Source organism: Manis pentadactyla, chromosome 3, assembly GCF_030020395.1.
Source record: "Manis pentadactyla isolate mManPen7 chromosome 3, mManPen7.hap1, whole genome shotgun sequence".
Classification (NCBI taxonomy): domain Eukaryota; kingdom Metazoa; phylum Chordata; class Mammalia; order Pholidota; family Manidae; genus Manis; species Manis pentadactyla.
The window spans coordinates 112,268,315-112,293,248 of NC_080021.1; the positions used below are offsets into that span (position 1 = coordinate 112,268,315).

The 24,934-nt window shown below is 36.4% G+C and overlaps 1 protein-coding gene across 1 annotated transcript in view; it reads right to left on the reverse strand.

Annotated features, from left to right (window-relative positions):
- Positions 1 to 535: 535 nt before the first annotated feature.
- Positions 536 to 24,934, reverse strand: part of ARHGAP21 (Rho GTPase activating protein 21) — a 136,803-nt gene continuing 112,404 nt past the window's right edge. Inside the window, 19 exon segments of the mRNA XM_057498287.1 lie at positions 536 to 1,453; positions 1,456 to 1,498; positions 1,500 to 3,041; positions 5,825 to 5,856; positions 7,758 to 7,863; positions 8,179 to 8,220; positions 8,408 to 8,533; positions 11,211 to 11,300; positions 11,378 to 11,451; positions 12,097 to 12,175; positions 12,267 to 12,422; positions 13,174 to 13,316; positions 13,909 to 14,045; positions 14,125 to 14,189; positions 16,456 to 16,740; positions 17,803 to 17,928; positions 20,377 to 20,413; positions 23,361 to 23,463; positions 23,605 to 23,763. Coding sequence (XP_057354270.1) covers positions 1,335 to 1,453; positions 1,456 to 1,498; positions 1,500 to 3,041; positions 5,825 to 5,856; positions 7,758 to 7,863; positions 8,179 to 8,220; positions 8,408 to 8,533; positions 11,211 to 11,300; positions 11,378 to 11,451; positions 12,097 to 12,175; positions 12,267 to 12,422; positions 13,174 to 13,316; positions 13,909 to 14,045; positions 14,125 to 14,189; positions 16,456 to 16,740; positions 17,803 to 17,928; positions 20,377 to 20,413; positions 23,361 to 23,463; positions 23,605 to 23,763 — 3,464 coding nt within the window. The 3' untranslated portion in view covers positions 536 to 1,334.

The window sequence follows — 24,934 nt, forward strand, 5'->3', positions numbered from 1 at the left end:
AAGAATATTGGGTTTGACAGGGTGGACCCCAAATCACTGGATTTGATGATTTTTAAGTCCCTCTTAGTGTTAACATTCTGAAATTTTTAAGTATCCCCTATTTATAAGAATAGCTTTGATATATTTTGCAAGTAGTGTGACAGACAGTATGTGGAATAGTATCTCACTTAAATGAATAATTCTTATAATAGATATTATTATTGTTGCTGTTTATACAAGGAATAAATTTAGAGAAGTTAAAGAGTTTGTCCAAGTTTACATAGCTAGGAAGTACATAGTTATTTTGACTCCCAAATGCATGTTCTTTCACTCATTATCTCCAAGAAAGGAAAAACATATATTATCTTAGCTAGAAAAATTAAATATTATCTGTATATAGAAGCAAGCTTAGGACAATGAAAACATTTACAAGAGACCCTTGCAGCCACAGCAAAGAGGAGACATAGAATATATTTTTTAAAGTCAGGACAATTAAGGCAGTTATAAATGGATGAATTTTAAACATACACTAGAATAAGTTTCAAGCCATGCAAAGTTCACCAAAACAATTTTTATTTCCAGTGTTTAATTGGGTATGCACACAGGCATGACACAGGTTTGGATTCATTAATTCCTCATGCAGAATTATATTCTCGATAAAGAAGCCAGTTCCATCCAGGTCACTATCTACACACCTATGTTACAACATTTATATCAAATTTGGTATCTGAAGAAAAGATACACATATAATATGTTCATTTAAGTTACGTATTTTACAGAAAGATTAAAAATTCAAGTCACACAAAACTCAAAGACTGTATTAAAAGTTTGAATATAAAACTCAGAGATCCACCTGGAATGACTAATGAATGGAAGTTCTGTATCCACCTGTGTTAAAACTGGTAAATGTAATGAAACTTGTTACCAATAAAACACATTCGTTTATTCGATGTAAGTAATCTAACTTTAACAATATGGCACCCTAAAAACCAAATGTATTTTTATGATGAGGCACTTTTGTTAGTGATGAAACCAAATGAACAAATTTGCCGCATACTAATGCCAGCCATTTCCATCAGTAATCTTGGGTATACACTATGTAGTAAGTTGCAACAAATACCTTGTCCATTTGTATACAACTATTCAATATATTTTTAAATATACATATATATATATATACATATATATATATGTTCTTCATATATATATATATATATGTTCTTCTGGCTGTAGTAATGCACTGTAAAGTTATTTCACAGTGCAAAATGATGAAACCAGCCCAAATGAAGGCTGCATAATAACAATTCTGGTAGAAGAAAATATTTACAGTTACTGGACCGTGTAACAGTAGCTTTTTATTTGCTCTGGTGGGCATCCCCCCAGTTTAAAGACAGACAGGGATGAAACTGTGCCTTCCTGCCTGCGGTTTCAGACAGTGTATAAGGTTGGGCCTTGGCTGCAGCACTAGCATCTGGCTCATGTTCTGGAAGCTGCCTCCATTTATCTGGTCAGGTGGCTGTGTGTGGTGGCAAGGAAAGAAGGGGCCTGCTGCCTGAAGCCAAGGAACTGGGAGGGCCGCCTGCCTCGGACTGCGGAGCCACAGGCGCGTCCCCCGCGGCGACTTCTAAGGTGCAGGCGCTGTCCGGTGGCGGGTCTCCCGACTCGCGGCGGCTGAGGTCCGACGCGCTGGTGCGCAAGCGCTCCCTGGCGAGCCAGTCTGAGATGGAGAGGTCCTGGGCCGAGCATTTGGGCTTTAGCCGATGCACAGCAGAAAGTTCCGATTCTCTCTCTCCACTCTGCTCCTGCGCTTTCCAGAAGTTCAGAACACTGATTTCAGTCGCATCCCTGTGGCCTCCCAGCGTGTGTCTGCGTTTGATGTTCTTCCTCTTAGCGGTCTCGGCACTTGCCTTTTGGTGGCCTACCCCAAACATGTCATCTGCTGGTGCTCTGGTTCTCAGTTTTAACCGATCTGCTATTTTCGTTTTCCAAGTGGGTTCCTGTTTTTCAGACTCACCTCTGGTTGGTGTCAGTAAACTCCCTGTTGATTTTCCTTTTTTCATCACATCAAACACTTTAGTTACCGCGGGTGTTTCTTTCTCGTTTTTGGCCTCACCCAGACTTCCGCTGTCTGACTTGAATCTCCCCGATTTCTTCCTGGACAGCGTGTCACACTCAATGAGCTTGTGCGAACTGAAGAGCTGCCGGCGGCTGTCAGAGCTGGGGGTCAAACTCCCCTCGGTGCAGCTCAGATCGCTTCCCTCCGAGTTCCTCCGGCCCGTCTTGCCCGCGGCCTCTTGGAGCTTCCCTCGAAAGGGCCTCTCCGAGGTCGTGGCTGCGGGGAACACCGGGAAGTCGCTCTCACTGTCCGTTTCCACGTGCCGCCCTTCACTGACCAGCTCGCTCCGCTCGTCGTCGGCCTCGTCCCCCCTGCTTTCCGCGACCGACTGCACCTCGGGGCTCAGGCGGCTGGCGTCCAGGCCGGGCGGGCTCGTGGCGGAGGGATTGGCTGGGGCCGGGAACTCGGCGGGCCTGGTTTCGGGGCTGCTGGATTTCTTGGTGGAAAACCTTGCCAGAGAAGGTTGGGAGGAAGTGCCGACAAGCCAAGTGCCAGAGCCAGACCCCGTCTCCTCAAGATGGGAGGCCTTCTGCGCCAGGCCGGGCTTGGGGCTCTCTTTCAGGGCCGTGAAGCGACAGCTCGGGGTGGGTGACTTGTCGTGCTTCGAACCGTGTGGGGCTGAGGGATCCTCGGGGGGCTCGCTCTCTCTTAGGAGCGACATCGTCTCATCTTTTGTTGTGCTGGTGTCTTTCTTAGCATTATTTTCTTTGGAGATGATGACCCTCTGTTTTCTGCCTTGTGTCTCACTCTCTTTTTTGGACTCTTTAATATCATTGGGACACTGCTCTGCATTTTCTTTCTTGAAAAATACACTGTCCAGTTCATCTTCTGAGCTGCTAGGCTGCGCTTTTTCTTTTGGCTTTTTCCTCTTGCGGCTAGCGGCTGCAAAGATGGAGGATACAAGCAGTTCCCTGCTATACTGATCTTTTCCAGATCCCCAAGAACCCTGAGAGACAATCAGAGAAAACACACTTTGAACATTAGAACTTTACTGAGTTCATCTGCTGAAAAGGTTTTCCCCCAAATATTCCTTCCTGAATTAACTTTACTGAAGCTCTAGGCACACTGGCAGTGTAGTTTTTTATAACTCCTTTTAACTTGTACCAAAGATAAATTTTTATCTATATTTAACTAGTCCCATTTCTTGCCAGGTGCAATTTATGCAGCAAGTCAGCAAGTCACAGCTTATGTCCATCTATCTCCCAGGGGAAATATTCTGTGCCTAGTGCCATCTACCTCTCCTGCTCCTGTGACTTTCCCTGTATCTACTGACTTTTCCTGCTTCTGCAATGCTTGGACAGCCTTCATGTTCTTTCTTCTGGAAAACAGGTTTAAGCGACTCTACCAACACAGTTGAATATACATTCTGACAAAGGTTACTAAAATTTTATGCCTGACTAGAGTTTTCTAATTACAGATACCATGATACATATGTTACATCAGTTAAGCTCATTAAGATAACAGAACTCTGGTCTTCCATGAGTTCAGCCAGGCTGTATCTTCAGACTTGGCCCTAGGAAAATCGGTTGGTAATGTCTTCATTTATCTCAAGGTAACAACGAAGATCAGAAAATTCAAATAATGTTAAGATTGATTAAAGATCTTCCATCCTTATCATAGAAACACTGTAGAGCACCGTAATTGGTACAGCTGTAGGGCAGGCTACTGGCCTTGCTAACTATGTGTAACAGGTTCTTGATGACAACGATTTAATTAATTGTTTCAAAATGCTAAGTAAATGGTTGTGGTAGGGGTCAATAAACACTTGTTGTCTTACCATTTAAGACAAGCAGGCAGGCAGGAAGAAGACTGAGTAACTGAAGCAGAAAGTATATTTCTCTGCTGTCATAAAAACCTTACAGACAAGCTAAGACTACTATGCTGAAGTCTTAAAAAATAAAGTAAGGATTTAGGTGGCTGTATTAAGAAGGATCCATCAAAATGAAATCACAGATTAGTAGAACTTTTTTTTATAGTAGGAAGGATTATATAATTACCCAGTACATTTCTAGTGGTTATTCACTTTTGACACCTGTTTACAACTGTAGGAGATAATGTATGATATATATGTCTGGGTTCTGAATTAAGTGACCTGGCACTGCTCCTCTGGTGGGCTGTGTATGACACTGAGCAGGGAATTCACCTTTAAACATCTCAATTTCATTGTTTATTTTAATGAGAAGAAATTAGACATTAGCTTTAAGATTTCCTAGGGTTCCCTTTAAAATTCTATAATCGTATACAAGTTAGAGCAAATGACTTTACTTATATTACAATTGAAAAGTTATTAAAAACAAGTTGTACCATTTGGATATCTGTTCTATATAGGCCTGGTACAAAGACCACTGTAATTAAGATGAAGAGACTGCTACAACAACAGGTTAGGAAATATGCGTCCAGTAAGAAGGAAGGAGGGAATTTCAACAGGTCTGACATTTAAAATCTTATCTTCTGGTAAAAAAAGACAGCAAACTTTTAGATTAAAGAAGTCTAAAGAGACATGGAAATAAAATGCAAGGAGTGATCCTTGATTGCATCTTGTATAGGAAAATAAAAACAAACATTACTGGGACAATTGGGGAAATTTACGTAAAAACGGTACATAAGAACTAATAGTGTGTTGTCCTCATGTTAACTACCTGAGCATGATAATTACACTGGGATTACATATGAGAATGCCATTGTTCTCAGGAGGTACATGACGGGAGACTTAGGGGAAAAGTGTCACCATGTCTATAAGCAACTCTCATGTGATCCAGAAAAAAATCATATAGATCAAAGTTTACTAACTGATAAATCTTTGGCAAACAGGTTTAAGTGCTATTATCCCAGTAACTTTTCTGTAGGCCTAAAAATTTTCCAAATAAAAAGTTGAGGCAAAAAAACAGTAAGAATCACAACATAAGTGAGAGTGGATGCTATGATATGATTAAATTATTTTACAAAATTTCCACAAGAATTAAATTTAATCACACACAATTTCATTATGATATTTAAACATGAGGTGTAAAATTCATGTCTCATTTCTAAATAGAACAATGCTTTAAGAGATTTATGGATAATTCTAGTTGCAATGATCTCAACAGAACAAAGTTTAAGCAAACTGAATCAATAAAAAACTTTTTCAGAACTATAAGCATTTTCTAAAAACAACTCAAAAAGTTGTGTAATTTGGTGGTGGTGTCAAGGGAACACAAATTATATAAAAAATATGATGAAAACAAAGTGCTTTTGCTGGAAAGAACACAAGAACATTTTCATAAAAAGTATAGTAGTAACAAAATCTATATTACTATGGAAATATTTACAGATGAGCATGAGGAAATGTGATGTTTGGGGTTTGCTTCAAAATAGTTCTGGGAGGAGGAAAGCGGGTAAAGGGCAGATGAAATGAACTTGGCCATGTGTTAATTGCTGAGGACAGATGATGGGGGCATGAGGGCTCATTTTACTATCCTCTTTACTTCTGTAGACATTAGAAAAATTCCACATTTAAGAATGAGAACAAAGCCTAGGTCTTTGTATTGTGCTAAACTACATACATTGAAAGAAATCCAACATTCCAACACATGATCAAGTATTCTTCTACCATATTTTATTTTAAGAACATTTCCCTTTATAAGACTTTGCTGGGTCACCACAAATGGCTGCATTTTTATACTAATTCTAACTATGAGCCAAGAGGCAATTCCCCTTAAAATGCTTCAAAATTGTATGAAACAAATTTACCTTAGATTTTGTTGAGTCACTAGTAGCTGAGTCTGCGGGGAGTTAAAAAAAGACATGGTCAGTATTTGTCAGTCTTTACTGCTGCCAACAAACAGTGCAAAACTTACAGAAAAGACAGGCACAGAACAAAATGGGAAAGCAAAACTCAAAACGATAGAACACAGTGGGTAGTCAGAGCTCACAAAGATGCAAGCTGCACCACAGAAAGCCACCGCCATGAAAGGATGCTGTGAATTGTAGGCAGAATCAGCTTAATGATAGGAATGGCAAAGGAGCCCTGTACTAAGCAAAAACAGAAATACTAAGTGTTTGTTAAATTTTCTAAATACCACATCTAGCAATAAAGAAGCTTGGAAACCTTTTAAAGAATTTGTACTATGTACCACATCCTGTATCTGAAAGTGATACACAATGTAGAACTTCTGAGATTGTTGGCTGCCCTAGCTACAAATTGAGACACTCACACTTGGTGTATTTCAAGTTGATTTTTGTCAGACTGTCAATTTTAAATTTTATAAGCAGAGACTATATGCATATGGATGCATTAGGATCACCCTGCTTCCAGGTCATTTTGATTTTATAGTAAATAATGCTGATCTTTGTGCTTTAGACCCCGGCTTCATATCTGTGCAGTCAGGGATCCTTTTCACTGGTTTGGTTAAACTGCTACCAGTTTTGTAATTATCTATTAACAAATGCTATTATGGAAATGGAAAAATGAAGACCATAATTTTACTGTCTGGCAAAAACTCAGATTATACAATTACAAAGAGGGTAGGAAGGGGCTAGCAGAATTCAGAATAATACCAATTTTGAAATTTTATCTTTTAACTTTAGGGAAATTGATTTCCAAAATTAATGAGCTGAGCCCCGTGCCACGCCCCTTTTAACACATGGCTAAATGCTTTATGACTTTAAGAACTGGTAGACCATACCATGCTATTTCTCCTCACGGTCTGCTTCAGAAATAACAAGAAACAGCAGAAAAACTTTTAAGAAAGTAGTATTGATCTGTTTACAATAATCTTATGAGAAAATGTACACCACAGATCAACTCTGTTTGCATTTACAAGAATCGGGGGCTTCTGCAGACAAGGCAGCTACAATGTGGACAGCAACCCTTCTTCCTACAGTTCCAGCTGTCCATCAGGGACACCACAGAATCCACTAGCGACATTACCGTGTGATAGACTCCTCCCACTTCGCCTGTTCAACATCAGTATAGATTTGCCTGTGTCAGTGAGAGCTGAAAAAACCCTTTAGGACTAAAACAAGAACTAAAGACAAAGGGAGAACATTTCAACATGCTAGATTAGTGCAACAGTTTGGCAGGAGAAAATTTTCATCACATGAGTCTGGAAGAACTAATACTTAACCAAACATTAGGGTGGCAAGAGAAAACAGAAGAAAAGGTCAGAGATTGACTTTTACTATGACATCTATAGTGACAAGTAATTTACTGTATTTATGAAAATGGTGCCCATTAGCCATTCAACATATATAACTTGCTGCTTTGAAACAGAACATCTAGCTCAAGAACCAGAACTAAGTACAATCTAGATCATTCTTTCTGCCATCACAGCAACCACATATTCAGTAGCATGGATCTGTTTTACCTTGTGATGACTATTACATGGAAACTGTGAATTAAAAAAAAAAAAAAAGAACAAAACAGTGGTTTGCATGCTCATTTCCCTCATATTTCCATTCTGACAAGCATTACAACTCCATGCACTGCCAATGGCATTATAGTCACTGGAAGATAACTGAGATCAGTCAGAAAAGGAAGATTAAGTTTTTTATTAGTAGAAAGGAAAACAAAAAGAAGAAAAGGAAAAAGTCATAGTGAATTGTTACTTATGACTGATTTGCTCTTTCATGTTATAAGAATTTAGCTTTTAACCTAGTGACCGATACTGCCCGGGCAAGTTACCTGATACATCTCCAGGGGAGACTCCTGTCCTTCCAATGTTGGTGAGTAAGTGATCTATGTTTGGCACAGGCTGGGAGTCTACTGTGTTTTCCTCCTGCACTGTTGTCTATGGTTAATAAACAAAGATCTCTTCATCATCTCTTCAAAGATACTTTCTTTAAAATTCAAACAACATTTAGTAAAAAACACATTTACTGAGTAGAGCACATGTGCTTCATCTTTTACACTGTTTACATATAATTAACCGCAAAATGAACATTGTACTTTATTTTCATCAGATCAGAAACTGAGGAGCTATAGACCTGCTTCCGGGGTGCAAAGCGGACAATAGCATACAAAGCAGGAAGTTGACATTGTGGTAGCATCAGGGTCTGTGTCCCAAATGAAAATAACAGTACAAATGCTTGTGGATGATACTTACAAGAGGCTCTTCGGCACCTTCTTCTGTGAAAAACCAGTCATGCTAAAATTTAAAATAAAAAGGGTGAGAAGAGAAATTAACCCCATAAATATATCTGTGTTTTGAAGGATGGTATAGAAAAAAAGGTACTTTTCTTAAGAAAAAAAGAAATTACAACCAAATTCTGTCCTACCAAATACCAGCTGCTGAAGAGAGAGGATTTTCTTGGTTAGATGAAGCCTGAACTTACGTGCTGGATCAGCGTCTCTACTATCTTGTACTGGTCTGGCATGTGAGTGACCATGTGGGTCATGTTATCCTCAGACGTCCTCACAAGAGTTGGACCAAAAACTATTGCCAGGTTTCGTGGTTCCATCTGAAACAAAGATGATACTGAAAAATATAAGAATTTTTCTTACAAAAGCAGGCTTACATTCCCACTGCATGTTTCACATTTTATTCCTGAGAGGTTTTTTTGATAAAAAAAAATTAAAAGAACAGTTGACTGACATGGGTTAAAAAAAATAATGCTTCCTAGTTAGAATTTTCATAAGCTCATTTCTGCATAACTTCTTTTTACTGTTTTAATGACAACATATAACGCTTGATTGGTATTCATTTTTCCCAGGAAGTCTCTGATTGAAAGTGATTGATTGGTTCAAAATTAGTATTACAAGAGCTGGATTAACTGAAAAAAATATTAAAATTGAAAAAAAAACTCATAAAAGAATTATATATGGAAAAAGTACTTAAAGAAAAATTTTTCCAAATTTGCTCTAATCACAATCACTAATATGTAAAAACCTAATGTCTGGAAATTTTCTTTTTTGACCAATTTTAACTTCAGCCAGAAATTCCAAAGTTCTTTGCTTATTTTTGTACTGATCTGAATGCCTCAATATACATGCATATATGTTTGCACATTTATTTCCATATTTTGTATTCCTTGTTTAATTATACGATTATCAAAGATGGATCTTTTGTTTTTCCTTTGTTATATCTGGTGTGTCTGGTGTGATATTTTGAACTTAGGACTCACATCAGCAGGTAAAAAAATTCACTGAGCTCAAAAAGTCAAACTGGTTTAAGCAACCAAACTACTATACTTTTTTGTGAGAGGCATATGCACATACCCATGTGTACACACACACCTTTTAGGTGTAGTATGGAGTAGAAAACCCATAGGTCTCCCATTATGAAGCTACTGCTTTTCATCTAATATGTTAACTGCCATAATGCTTGCATTTTTATACTGTGTCTACTGCACAGATATAAGGAGAAATTGTGACTGAAGTGTGTATTTCCTAGACAGTTGACTTAATGGAAAGAAAATATGGCTGCAGGAAGGATTTACTTAAAGTGGGTATACAAGGCACGTTTCCTGTTCTCCCTCTAGAAGATGTAGTCACCTTATTCCTACACCTGTGATGGTAACACAAAGTCCATCTCAAAGATCTTAATTAAAATTTTTACTAGATTTTTATCTACTCTCATTTCACTTAAATTTTTAGACTAATGAAAACATGCATGATTAATGTGTAAGCTGTGGTATGTATTATGTAGGTATACAGTTTCAGCTGGCTCTTACATAAAACTAATAAGATAAGTAGTTCACAGTTTATTTATTCACTAATTACTTAAAACGAATTCTGTATTTTTTGAAAGATATTCCATAAAGTACAGTCAAATAAGTCTGGGAAATCAAATGCCTTAGCCACTTCTTCAAGATTCATAATGTTAGTTAATATATTAAAGATTCTAAAAAATTCTGCAATAAGAAACTCGTTAAATTTGGTTTAAGTACTTTCTTAACTAAGTAGACCATCAAAGATTATTTTCCCAGCAACTCTTCCTAATATCCAGCAAAGCTGGTGAATAATGTAATATACTTGGGAAATGCTGAAATAATTAGAAAATATTTCAGCTTTAACTATATTGAGAACCTTTTGGATCCTACTCTAGGAACTTCTGGAAACAGTACAACAGATTGACAGAGGCCTTCTTTTCCTTTTTTTTCTTTCCCTTTCTCTCTCTCCTTTTCTTTTTTTTAATCTTTTTTTATAGATCTGTCACTACTGAGGAAATTAAACATCTAAAGGAAATTAAAACACTGTTTGTCAACTTCTCAACATGCAGGCATAGGGGTGGACACTGTTCTCATAATCCAGCCTCAACTACAGTGGTGAGCAATTATTTTCCAGAACATGCAGAGCTGCTAAACCGACCTGGGTAGATATATTTTCCTCTACTTTAAGCAGGCATCACCTCTAAGAGAAGAGAGTGACAGCAGTATTCGTGGCATTGTATTATTCTTTTTCCTTCTTTTTCAGAAACCAAAATGACTCTTGTGAGAATTTTAAGTCAGAAAATATTGAGTCAAAAAAATTGCATTTTGCAACCTCCAAGGATAGAATGGATTTAGGCTGTCATCACCAATCACTGATGAAAATGTTGAAAATTGAAGACTATAAAGATCAACCAAACACAGTGTGTGGACCTTGTTTGGATTCTGAGTTAAAACAGCTACAAAAAGACATTGATTCAATTCAGTCAGGAAAAATTGAATAAGAACCAAGTATTAGATAATACTATTAAGGAATAACAAATTTTGGTATGTTTGATAAAGGTAATGTGGGGCTGTTAAAACCAAAAAAAAAAAGGTCTTACCTGCTTAAACTAAACAAAACAGGAAATTGTTATTTTTCACTGTATACTTGGTGGATTTTGACTACTGTATCATGGACATGTTGCCTATTCAAAATACTGATATACAGTTGAAAAATAATAGAAGTGAAATTTCTCACTCTTTCATTTTTCTTGCTGGATAAATACAAAAGGAAATTTATTTTAAAATTTGCCTTTCAAAAATGGTGACAACTGATATTTTGGGATATCCTACTTAGTGATCTTTAGAAGGTTGGTCAGCTAATAAGATATGTTTTAGAGCTTTTGTGGAATTATAACCCTGTTTTTTACTACTTGTAATGAAGTAATAAAGTATATCGTTTCAACCAAAGCCATTGAAAGTATACCTCTTCATGTGTTTTACATACCTTATTTTTTTCTGAATTTTCCGCCACCGTCTTGAGATGAGCTGAAAGAAACTTGAGTGTTTCATAATGATGTTCAGGCAAATCGTGAATCTGAAACATATTATTTTCATGACGGATTTAAAAGCTGAATTTTAGCTGTACCTCCAAAAATATAAAATAATACCTACTAGTCTTTTTAATGTTTTCAGACGATCTAGAGGATCTTCTTTACGATTGGCTTCAATGAAGTCAGCATATTTATCTGAAAACAACAAGAACAATAAAACAAATTTACCTTAAGTTGCTTAGGTGAGTTATAATCTAGTTTTCCTTTATGGCTCAATTTCAAACCAATTAAAAAAAATTCAGAGAAAACCCCAAACAGCCTTTAAAATATGTCTCTAAAACTATACTGTAGTTTTTCATGATCCTCTAAGCCTCAAACACAAGAAAATTCCCTGAAATGTGGGTTCTCTGAGGGTACATCCCATATTTGTATAGTCTGTCCCCTAACCGCAACATCTAGTATAGTTAGTATCTTACATAAGTCAGACAGTTGGATTGTTTTTTTACTCATTTAACCTTGTTACATCTGTAGACTTTTGAGAATAACAGGATGTTTTTAACTTGACTGCAAACATAGATCAAAACAAAATAGTACCTATTTCACTGAACCTAAACACTTTTTTTATAAACTCTATTTTTCATTGAATTTGTTAGGAGGAAAAAAATCCAAATGACAAATAATAGCTATAAATTATACTTTATATATTAATAAGAACTAAATAAAATGTCCTGTTTTCTTTGACAAGAATATTTTCTCCTCATTCCATTTAATATTCTATGGTTTTTCAACAATGTAATTTTTAAATGTTTCATCTGGTATCTTTCATAGGAGTGAACTCACCATTTGTGAAGAGAGGTTCAGGGAGTTTCCTGAAGAAGGACTTTAGTAAACTGCTTATCACATTCAAATCTCTCCATTTCTAGGTGTAAAATATACAGTACTTTTGTAGTCAACACCATCAAAGAAATAAAAAACACATCAGTTGTGCAAACAGAAATAAACAAACTTACATCATCTTGAATATCAATATCAGCCATTCCCTTGTTGAGTTCTTCTTGCATACTTGAGATGGCTGCATTATTTCCAGGAACTCTATAAATACCTGTATATTCAAGACCTCTTTCTTCAACTAATTTGCAACATATGTCAACTATTAATGGAATATACTGCAAAACAAGAAATAAATATTTAATTTAACACAGTACAAATGTTTACTTTTAACTAGTAGATGTATATCATGGCTAAAAGGCCCTTTTCATCTGAAAGGAAATACACAAATTGCTGTTATTTGATATAGAGAAAGCAAAGAATCTAGAGATCTTGCAGAACCGAGAATAGGTAAAACCAGTATGAGATATTTGAGAGGGGTAAGAAAATGAATAGGTCAAGACAGAAAGAGAAGGGTCCACAGGGAGTTAACAGTCTAAAGGGGAAACAAGAGTAAGTAAAGAGAATGTGGGAAGCACTCAATTGAATAAAAGGGAATAAAGTCAAAAACAGAAGAGGTGGAGAGAATTCAATGGACTCATAAATCCGAAAGTGGGTGTTGGAAACGTGCATGCGCATATGCACGTTTACATTCTACTTTCTTAATCAGGTCCTTGTTTTCATCCTTATTTTAAGATGCTAAAAGCAGAAACACACATGATTTAAAAGTGAATTCTGACCATTTCAGATACATCCTAATAGCTGAATAATTATTCTATCTCAAATGATACATTAAATCAGTATTATAGATAAAACTATTCAACACACCCTTTAATATCAGAAATGTTTAGGGAAAAGGTTTGCATCAAGAGGTAAATACTCAATAGATGGACAGATACTCAGTTCTCTGAACAGCTGCGTAGTCAGGTCCTATTATGACTACAACTGAATTAGTGATTTTGGGAAAGCCGGCTGGCTGGTGTCTCCTACCCGATTTGTATGAGCTGGTGGGCAATCATCCAGTCTGACACCAAATGTTCCAGTAGCAGTAGGCTTTTTTTCAAATGTCTTTCTCATAATACTTGGAATGCCTTTTCTCCATGTGCCTTTGTCTTTTGGGGGACTGGTATCAACTTTTGATTGTGATTCGAAATAGAAAGACACAAGGAAGAAAATGGAAACAAGTGCTTAGGCCATGACTTCAAAAATCCCTTATCAACATTTTTATAAATCAGTCCTGTACCTACAAAAATATACTCCGTATTTAGCAAAAATATTGTAGTATATTCTCTTCCTAGCATAGCCATACTTCTAATCTGCTGTGTTATTTACTGGGAATCAATTATTACACTCTTTACTCTTTCACGATCTGCACCATCAAAGCAACGTACTCACAGTAAGGTTTTAGCAAAAAGAAACGTAACAGTTTTGTCTCAAATTGACAGTGCACAGAGCCTCTGAATTAATCAATTTGTAGTGAGTTTATGTAGATTGTATGTGTTGTGTTTTCCTCCACTTTCTCTTTATTACAAGAGCTGGTGTCTTGTTCCTTATTCTAAAGGGAAAAGCCCTGTTCACCTGGGTCATGCCCACAGTGATCTGTGAGCTAGCTCACACTGGGCCAACGTCAGCAGAAGTAGGACAGAAAAGCCACCAAGTAACTGTAAAGCCCCAGTTTGAATTGCCGTTATGGTTAAACGTGCGCAGGAATGCGGATATCAGTACCTGTACTGAGAAGTCTCCTTGCTGACTCGTCCTTTGGAGAGTGTGGACTTTGAGTCTTTGGCTCTGATTTAGCACCAAGCAAAGTCTGCCTGATGCTAAGAGTCTGGCGAGGTGTTTTTGGCAACTGCTCTGCTCTGCTGGTGAAAGAAATGAGCATTTCTTAACAAGTACATATTTTACATCCCAATTAACTTGCACGTCTGGTGGGATTCTCACCTCATCAGACTGTTATATTCTTTTATTCTTCGACTAATTAAGTCCCTGTTAGTGACTCCAGTGTCCTACAGAACAGACAGAAGGTAAAATTAGAAAGTCAATTCTAAACATACATAAGGATCCCTACTCTGCCTGAGGCTCTGTATTATACTACACTGCTTATTTAATACAGACACTAATTTATTCTCACGGAGTTTTTTAAGCCTCTATTCAGCATCTCTAGGTGACAAATGTTCCACGTGGCCTCCCCATTGCCCAAAGACTTGTCTGTTTACTTTCTGTGCCCTGCCATCCCTAGAAGAGTACCAGCAGGTAGCAAGTGCTCACACTTTGACTTTTAATAAATGACTGGGAATCAGAGGGTCAGTTTTCTCTCTCACTAATACCAGAAAGAATGATTAGCATTTCAAAATAACACTTGGATAAAAGATGGAAAACACTGCCAGTTTATGTTAATGATTAATTTGTAGGAGCAGTGAGATTAAAGGTCAATTAGTATTAAGGTGGCAGTTACAGTTAGATTATTAGAAGAGAAAAGCTCAAAACTGTTTCTTTTTATCCTCAACGGGTTAACTGTTATGCTGTGTGGTAAATTCAGAGTTGACCATAAAGAGATTACTGTTTTTTTCTATTGATTCCATTATATATTGACATGTGGCCTCAAATTTTTTTTTTTTGGTTTCACTTTGATTTTAATGAACAATGCAATTTATAAAGAGAACAAGCTTTGGAGTCGAACAATTTTGAATTTGAATGGACTCTTCTTACCAGCTGAGAGATCATATGGTTAAGACCTAGAGTAAGATTGCCTGGGTTTAAGTCCTAGGCCTAACATTTATCAGCCACGTGACCTCAAGGAAATTACTTAGCCTCTTTTTGGCACCGTTTCCTTGTGTGTAAATGGTGATGATAATAACAGGACACATTCCTTTGGTGGCTAAGATTAATTCATGTAAAATGCTGAAAAGAGTGTCTGCCATATGGTACATGCTCAGTAAGTTATTATTTCCTTATCTGTAATACTGGGAATAATACCTGTGTCTTAACATTAGATGGTGATGATGGTAATGGCCAACAGTAAGTGTTCATTACTTACCAGGCCCTGTGCATTCAAAATGCTTCAAAAGCAGTATTTCATTTATGCTTACAACAGCCCTGTGTGTGTTTTACAGGTGAAGTCATCTGAAGGAATTTTAACAAGGATACTACCTCTTAATAGAATGTCCAGCACACAGCAGATATTTATTGAATTGTAACTCCTTTGAACTATTACTTCAAGTGGAAATCTATACCCAAGTTCTTATTTTTCCTGTTTATTTTGCAAAAATTCAGGTCTGATGCTCTCTTTATAATGGCAGTTGTAGAACAAATAGTATATTGATATGGACCTGGTATTAATTTTTACCCACAAACAAGATAGGGTATAAACTACCAGATGAAAAAAAGCACAGGAATTTTTCCTGTGGCCTACAGTTTCATAATTTGAATTGGATATAATGGAAATGCCTAAATTAGAGAACATATTTTACATAACCTTACAGGAACCTCACTGTTCCCCATTCTGGGAATAAGAGAAAAGAATGCTGTGCTTTTATTTTTGGTCATAACAATGGGCAAGAACAATATGTAAGAAAGCTGTGCAAATGATATGGAAAAAGCTACTCTTAAGCATAAGTTACACTTAATCACTGCTGAATTTGCTCTATATGGTTTACAGTATGTATAGTTTGGTACTGAAATTCCAGCTATAAAAATATCTTGATGGTTGTGAGCCAGAAACACTCAAGTCTTCAAATATTATTCCTTATTAAAAAGAAAAACTAGCTTGTGCCATGATTTCTGATAATGAGAGTTTTCTTAGGAACCAATTATTGTATTATAATAGGCTGTATCATATTCTTCCCTGTATAATTCCATTAAGAAAAATTATACTATCAGTATCTCTCTCCATTTACATAATAATTTGTTTTGGTAAGTGCTTTCATTGTAACTTAAGCACCACAGTGATCCTGTTTTTGAGATATGGAAACAGAAAAGAAATTTAGTCAAAAAGTTAATGATAAGGGCTAGGCATCTGGGTCTCCTGATCTGTTCACTGTTTTTGAGAAGGTTGGCAGAATATACAAATGATATATTTTTCCAGGTAGTAATGGTGATTTTCCAATAAGTGACAATAATATAAAATAGGTACATTTGAGTTTTCCTTTGGGTCAACTATTTTTCAGTATAAATAGCATAATTAAAAAAAAAACAGATATATCAGTTTCTTTCAGTCTTCTTAAGAAAAAGGTGGAAGCGTCTGGCTTTGTCAACATCACTTTGGACACAGACCTCTTCATTTAGGGTGCTGCTCTCCTGGATGGCCTTGATCCACGCTAACATATCGTCTCTGTCTTCAGCCTGAAACAGGCATTCACAGTCTGACGTGGTGAGTCGAAACACATTTTTCCTCTTGGTCTCACTGTAAGAGATGTCTATTAAGCAAGCATTAACGCTGATGGGTTGTTCTTCTTCAGATGGAGTTGTTTGTTCTCTTTTATCTTTGTACAAGTAAAGTGAATGGCCACGAAGTACCACATACATCTGCTTCCAGGGCCGAATACTTCCACCAACTCGCTAGAAAACATGAAACCATTAAAAAATACTTAATACTTGGCTCAATCTTAGTGACACATTAAGCAACAATTTTAACAGGTGTGAATGTATACCAAATGAAGATTAAATATCTGTTAGGAGAGAAAGGATAAAAATTGTGGAGCATAAACCAAGTTAGGAAATGTCTTCGTATCAGAATGAATGAGAGTGAAATCCCAACTTTAATTTGGTTGGGAAAATAAAGTGAAGAAAGTAACTAAGACAGCCAAGTGTACCAAAATACATAAAAAACGCTAAGGGAATAGCAAATGTGGAAAAAAAAAAACAGTCAAAAAAATCTTTTGAGTGAACATGAGATTTAAGACAAGTCTTAAATTGTGCAAATGACAAACATGGCACAAGGCAATCCAAGAACAACACACACAAGTAATGAGAAGCTACAAAACCAATGAGCTTCAGATGGCCCAGCAATGACCACCACAGCCACACCCAGGGTTTCCTTAAAAACTTTAAACTCTTGGACAGTATTAAGATTTTCTTATAATTAAACTGCCTAAATATTATAGGAAATTTTATGATGAAGTTTTCCTTGTATTGGAATATACTTAATAAAGCATATATTGATACTGTCATATTCATTTATATAACTCAGTATTTGCAAAATAAAGTGAAACAAGGAAATTATAAAGGCAGTTTAAAAGAATAAACTGGGAAAAGTTAAATACAATTTTTTTAATTATTAAAATGGATAATTGCTACTCGTTAAAGGACTGCTCTGGGATAATCTATGGCTGACAACTATTTAGTAAGAACACCTGACTCTCTTCTTATACTTCGATTTCCCTTGTATATTGCCAAAATATAAGAGATTATATTATTCCACATGTAGTTGATATACAGGATGAAACTAAGTATAATAAATCAGTGATTAGAATTTTTTAAAATAATTTTTTCATTGTGCAGGGAAAGATATTTTAAGTGTTTTCCACTCTTTATTCTGGATATTTTGCCATGTTAGGTATACAGACTTTATTGTTCAGGGTCCACACTTCTTACACCCCCATTAGCTGGGAAACACACTACCTTGCCCTTATCGGTGACAAGTGGCCGGAAATGGAGCCACCCTTCCTTGGCAGCATCACTGAAAACTTCTGAGGATGAATCTTTTCTGGAACCAGAGTCTTCTGAGGACTTTTGGCTGTCTACAATCTACAGGAAAGGCCAAAAAAGCATAATAAAATGTCAGCTTTGCTTAATAAATTATCTGTATATTGAAATTGTATTGCTGAAAGTCTTTCATTTAATGTTGCAAATGAAGGGCTATTATTGAAAAGTCCTAGCTTTGCCAACTATATTAGAAAAATTTCCAGTCTTGTTATAAAAAAAGTGAACTAACAACCATCATTTTTTCTTTCAGTTGAATTGCTTAATCTATTTATTGTTATTTATTTTTTTCTCTTTTCCCCTTCACCTATTTCACCCATCTCCTCTGCCACTATCATCTTTCAAAAAGTCATATGAAGGAATTTTTAATCATTAAAAAATAATTAAAATAGTGTAATTTTTCTGCTCTCAAGAGCTCACATTTTAGTGGAAAAAGACAAAAAATAAACTAAAAAAAAAAAACAAGAAAATGATCAGATTATGATTTGTGCCATTCTGAGAATAAAACCAGTGAGAAGCAGCTAGAAATTTGTGGTGTTGAGGCAAGGCCTCTCTTAAGACAGAATATTTAAGATGAAATTTAGAGAAAAAATTTTAAAAAGAGTCAACCAAGTATATACAGAGAAGACAAGTAATGATTCTATAGCATCTTACTATGCTGATGGACAGTGACTGTAATGGGGTATGTTGGGGAGACTTGATAATAGGGGGAGTCTAGTAACCACAATGTTGTAAGTAATTGTGCATTAACGATACTAAATAAATAAATGAATGAATGAATGAATGTACGTATGAATGAATAAATAAATAAATAAATAAGCAAGCCAATCGTGGAAGGTCAGGGTCAAGAAGTTCTGGGAGACCCTACATCATTATCCTTTTAAGTGTTCATTGTTCAATGAGAGTAAGAGAAATAGCTAATTATAGATCATTTGGTATGAAGCTGTGAAGGAAAGCCATTAAGTGATGAATCACGGGACTGACATTATCTGTTTTCAGCTCAAAGGTCACTGCTTGCTACCTAAGAAAAGACCTTAAAGGGACAATGAAGGATAAAGGCATTCCTGCAGGAATCCAGGAGAGGGGTGACGGCAGAGTGGATGAAAGTAGCATGAGTGAGAAAGGGAGTTAGGTAAAAATTCAGGGTGTGTTTTGAAGGCAGAGTAGACAGCAGGTGATATGGAGGGTGGGAAAAAAGAAACACAGCTCATTCCTAGATTTGAGGCTTGAACAGCTGGGTTAGAGAAGGTGGACTTAGTGAGACTGTTAAGTCGAGGAGAAATGCATGGGGTCCTTTAGGACTGTCTGGCCCTGCAGACCCTGAACTGCTTATTGTATCTCCAAATGGAGAGACATCACATGGGCAGTGTCCATGTGAACTGCAGTCTGGGTAAGGGGTCAAGGCCAGCAATATCACCTGGGAGATGTCTGGATAAAATCACTGAGGAGATGAGGGTCGACAGACAGCAAAGAGGGCCAGAACCAGCTCCAGACATCCCCATATTTTAAACATTACATCGAGACCAGGAATGGAACCAGCAGGCACGAGGGTTGCAGGAAGGGAGTGGGTAATCACGTTGGGTAACCTGAGAGGTCAAATTAATAGTAGTCAAAGTAACCTTTAGTTCTGGAGACTGTCCCTAATGGCCTCAGTATGAGAAGTGTCATTCCAATGTGTGTGGGTTGAGACGGATGTGATGTGAGAAAGTAGAAACTACAGGCAATTTTTTTCAATGAGTTTTGCTGTGTGGAAAGTGGAAGAGAAAAATGAAGTAGTACATACAGCAGGATGTGGCTTCAAGGAAGGTTTTTATTTTCTTTTAATATAGGAACTAGCAGAACATGCTCATGTATGATGGTGAATGAGCCATGGAAACAGTGATTCTGCAGGGGAGGGACCTTGAGAAAGTGAAAAGGGTGAATCCAAAAAAGAAATGTGGGCATTGGATTCAACAGGATAATGTGTCAAGTAAACAGAAATTTATGATTAAATTAGAGTAAGAAAAGCAGGGGTATTGGTGTGAATTACGTGGCTGATGCTTTTGGGGAAGGTACTAAGGAAAATCCTGTTAACAGCTTTTATTTTTTCAATGTATGAGGGAAGGGTGGATGACAAGACAGCGTGGGTTACATGGGGGTGGGTGAAGGGAAGGCATGAAGTAACACTTTTGAGGAGAGAAAAACAAACACACAACAAAATACAGGACTGCAGGGCACTTAGATTTTTGGCTAGAAACTGATAAAGTGAGAAAAATCAGCATAATTTGTATAAAGTATTATATACTTGATGAAAATGTTCAAAAACTAGAAAAGAACACTTTATACAAAGTATTTTCCAAATGCACTTGAAACTTACAGAATAAAAGCTTAAAACATTTAACTATGAAATGTCTAAAGGATAAACAAAATAATTCCCTGTGGAAAGCCAAAATAAACTAAGGTAAACAGAAACATTTATCATTTGGTGATATTTAAAAAATACTGAATACCAACCTTGATTCCCTTCAGGCTAGATACATGTTTAAAAGACCTATTGGGAAAAAAGGATAACATTTGCAATAAGTGCATAAAATACCTTAAAGATGTTAAAATCATTTGAATACTATAACTAACCTTTCATTAATCAGCTGACATTTCATCATTACCATTTTAAGGTTCACTCTTCAATGCAAGTGAGAAAAATAGCTCATTTTATGATTACATAAACTTTTGACTCAATGATAGAGGCTTTCTTACTTGGTCTGGTAGGTTAAAATTTCCTGCAATAAATGGTGAGACTTTCTTACCCACTTTTTTTTTTTAGGCAAGAAAAATCTACTCAGGCTAAACACTGGGCTTTATTTATTAGTTAACAATAGTTGGCATGCTCTATTAAGATTTCCACAGTGTTAATAATGATTGATTAAGTACTTGCTATCAACAGTCAGATGCAGAGAGAACAGTGTGGCCATACTTGCCCAGCCTGTGGACACTCTGTGCCATACATGCACAGACAGAATGCTGTCAGGCTTTTACCACACCCACCTCCTACCCTCCATCCACACTCTGGGTGGTTTCACTATGGAGAACTGTGTTGCCACTGAAAAGGCTTATGGCTTCAAAAGACAGGATCACATTAATTATTCAGTAATATAACTTCTGGGTTTTTTTTTTTTTCATTCAAAATTCATTTCAGGAACTTAGAATTTTAAGATGTGCCTGAAAGTGGCCCTGTGTTCATCTCTCAGGGTCACCCCAAATAATAAGGTGACCAGAAACAGATTTGTAAACTCAATCCCCAGCAACATCAGGAGACACCTAGAATGCCAAACATAACATGTGAAGAAGGGAGGTTAAATGCATGGGAATAAAAAGTGGACCCAGGAAGAGAGGTCACCACTGGTTGCAAATCTCAAATAAAATTGCAGTATGCTGCTCTCTGAGATGAAAGCCAACTTTCCCTTGTTTGGAACAATGGGAAACAGGTACCTCATTTATCACCATGGATAAACTGGAAGTGAAAATGAAAGAGGAAGAGAAACACACAGCCCTGCCATCTTTGCAGGAAGCAGTTGGCATAGGGTAAAGCAGACCCTGAAATGTGGCAGTTACTGACATCTTTTAGTGAGGAAGAAGTAGAGGATAAAGTAGCTCATAAATCCAACCCTACATCATTAGAAATCTTCCTGCCAGGCTGGACCACTGTGTTAGCCAGACGTCATACACACTTCCTACAAGTAGGTGATCTGGGAAGAACTAATTTTATAGAAATATAAATGATAATCAAATGGAAGCCTCAGAGAATGTCTATAACAATGCTACAATACAAAAGACATATTGGACTTGACAGAGGTTCAATATCATAAAGATGTCATATTTAATCTATAAACATTGTATCAATGAAAATATCCAGAATAATTTAAGAACTAGAAAATTGATTTTAAAGTTCAAATGGTAAAATAAACAAAAATATCCAGGAGAATTTATCTAAAAATGAAAGAGAATAGTCCTACCAGATAATAAAAACACTATGAAACCACTACAATTAACAGAATCTGGTGTACATGAACAGACAGATAAATCATCTGAACAGAGTAGGATTTAAAATAAAACTAAATACATATAATAATTGGTATATAATAAAGATAAAATATCAGTAGGGAAATTATTCACTGAACATTCAATAGTTGCTTTTGGGACAACTAAGAAACATTGGAAAATATAAAGATGGCTCTTTACCTCACTAACTAGAAAAAAATAAATTCCAGATGAATTAAAGTTGTAAATATATTTAAAAGAAAAGAAAAACATACAAATTTGAGAAGTAAACATGGAAGAATTTTATTACAATTCTGAAGGAGAGAAAGGTTTTTTTCAGTATGACTCAAAATCCAAAGGCCATATAAAAATTCCAAAATTTGACTGCAAGAAAAGGTTCAACATTTTTGCATGGTTAAAAAAAAAGCTAAGAAAACCAAATGAAAAATATTGAACTGGAAAAGACTTGCCACACTTATCTCAGAAAAGAGCTTGTTTCCTTTATATAAAGAGCTCCCAGAATTCAATAAGAAAAACCAGTAGGAAAATGGGAAAAGGTATGAAAAAGCAGTTGCACAAAAAAAGAAATATAAATATCTCTTAGATATATATGTTATGATCTTCAATTAATAATAACAAATTTCAAATTAAAGTTAAAACAAGATACCATTAGATTTACAAAAAATCAAAAGTTAACTAACATGCTGTGTTGGTGAGGGGAACAGCAGAGACTTGTACACTGTAGCGGGAATGTAATTTGGTATAAATTATGGATAGAAACTGAAAATGGATATTAAAATAAAAACACACACATACCCCTTGATGTTAACCGTCCTTTTCCCAAACATACTCACTTACATTCTAAGTAAACTATGTACAAATACAGTCACTGAAGTATTGCTTGTGGTAGTGTAAGATTGATTGCAATCTAAATGTCTATCAATAGAATATAGCATACTGCTTAAATATATCATGGTACAAATTCAACAGAAATTTAAAGAATCATGAAAAAGAATGAGCCAGGAATATATGCACTGACTGATCTCCAAGATCAGTGTGTATAGCATCTATCATTTGTTTCTAAAAAGAACTAGAATACACACACATTATATATGCATATGTAAATGTTGTGATTTTATGCACAGAAGAGCTCTGGAATTAAGAAAACAGTAACATAGTTATGTCTAAGAGTAGAATTGGATTAAACTGGAGGCCTAGAGTGGGAGTGATTATTTAATACATATAATTTTTGTATTATGTTTGCATATTACTGATTTTTAAGTATTAATTTTAAAAAATTCAAAGGAATATATTACTGACAAATTTTATTTTTTATTTGCATTTCTAATATCACAAAGTTAGAAAGTTTGTTAGAGGTATCATTAAATTCAGTATTTATATGTTAAAGTTATGTTAAACACCCATAAACAAACAATTAACATAATGTGCTTGACACTTACAATTTTGCGTCTTCTCTGTAATCATCCAGGCCCTCATCATATGACTTTGATCTTTCTGTCTTTGAGCTGGGCTGAGCATCCAGGCTAGGGGGTCCAACAGATTCTGTAATTAAAATCCAACATTTAAATGTTGAGAAGTGGTTTACATATCCTTTTAATGGTGAAAAGATCATAGTTTGCCATAGCATTCTAAATAGAAAACTGAGAATGAGAGGTGGTTTATAGAGCCACTCAGTGAGCATACCCTGGTCATGGGAGAGCTGACGCCGAATTAGAGGAGCTGATGTTGTGAGGCTGGGAGGGACTGTTCCTATAGAGGGCACCTGGGAGGTGGAGGCTGAGATGACAGCAGAGGCGGGGATGTGTGCAATGTCATGGTCAATGCTTGGGCTAGCTGGTTCATCTGTAAGATAAAATGAAAATAGATATTAGGTTAAATGACTAGCTATTACTAATAACAACATTAACAGAACAGTCGATATTCACTACTAAAAGAACCAGATAAATATTTTAACACTTAACCACTAAGGTACCAATAATGGCACATTTGGTCTGTTAAAATCTACTTATACAGTTATTACTCTATTAATGCCAAGTAATTCTGAGAATAGGGTCTAAGTAAGTTGCTTCTTCCACCCACCTGTTAATATCTTTGCTAACTGATATGCAATATACCAAGGTTTATAGGTATTCAGAACCTAAACTTATAGAAGCAGAACAATACACCACCCAAAAAGAATTATTTTACACATATTAAATGTGTTACACATTATCATTGAAGGAAGCTAAGTGAGGTGATTTTACTGAGGCTTAACTTTCAGGTACCAAGTCCTAAAACCTCCCCCAACACAAACACACAAAAAAGTGTATTTTCAATTTTTGTAGAAAAATACTAAAGTACAGCCTATAGCTTACAGAAGAAGTCACACATTGTCAAGGCTACTGCTATAGATGAAAGGCTAACATCCCCCTGAAATTCGTATGTTGACTTAAAGCCTAATGTGAAGATATTCGGAGGTGAGCCTTTGGAAACTAATTAGGTCTTGAGGGTGGAGCCCTCATGAATGCGACTAGTGGCCTTAAAAAAGATGCCTGAGAGAGCTTCCTTGCCCTTTCAGCCAGGTGAGGACACAATGCTTATGAACCAGGAACTGGGCCCTCAGCAGACACTGAATCTGCTAGCACCTTGGTCTTGGACTTCCTCCCTCCAGAAACGTGAGGAAATAGGTATTTGTCATTTAAGCCCCCCAGTCTATGGTATTTCTGTCATTAGCAGCCCAAATGGGCTAAAACAGCCACCGCTAGTTTATTTGGCACCTTTGTACAAATCAAAACAGGTGCCCTCTTCCCCAAGTAGATGTAGGCCTTCACTCAGAGGAGAAATCCCCATTTGCTCCCTTAAGCAGATGCTCTTGTACCCACTGTAGAAATATAAATATTCTAGGTGTTATGAATTTTAAGCTTCTCAAGAGCCTGTTACTGTCAAGGACAGAAATGCATCTGTGAATGCACTTGCACGTGTAATAACAACAGCTGCCATACTAATAGCGCTTTCTAGGTACTACCACCGATCT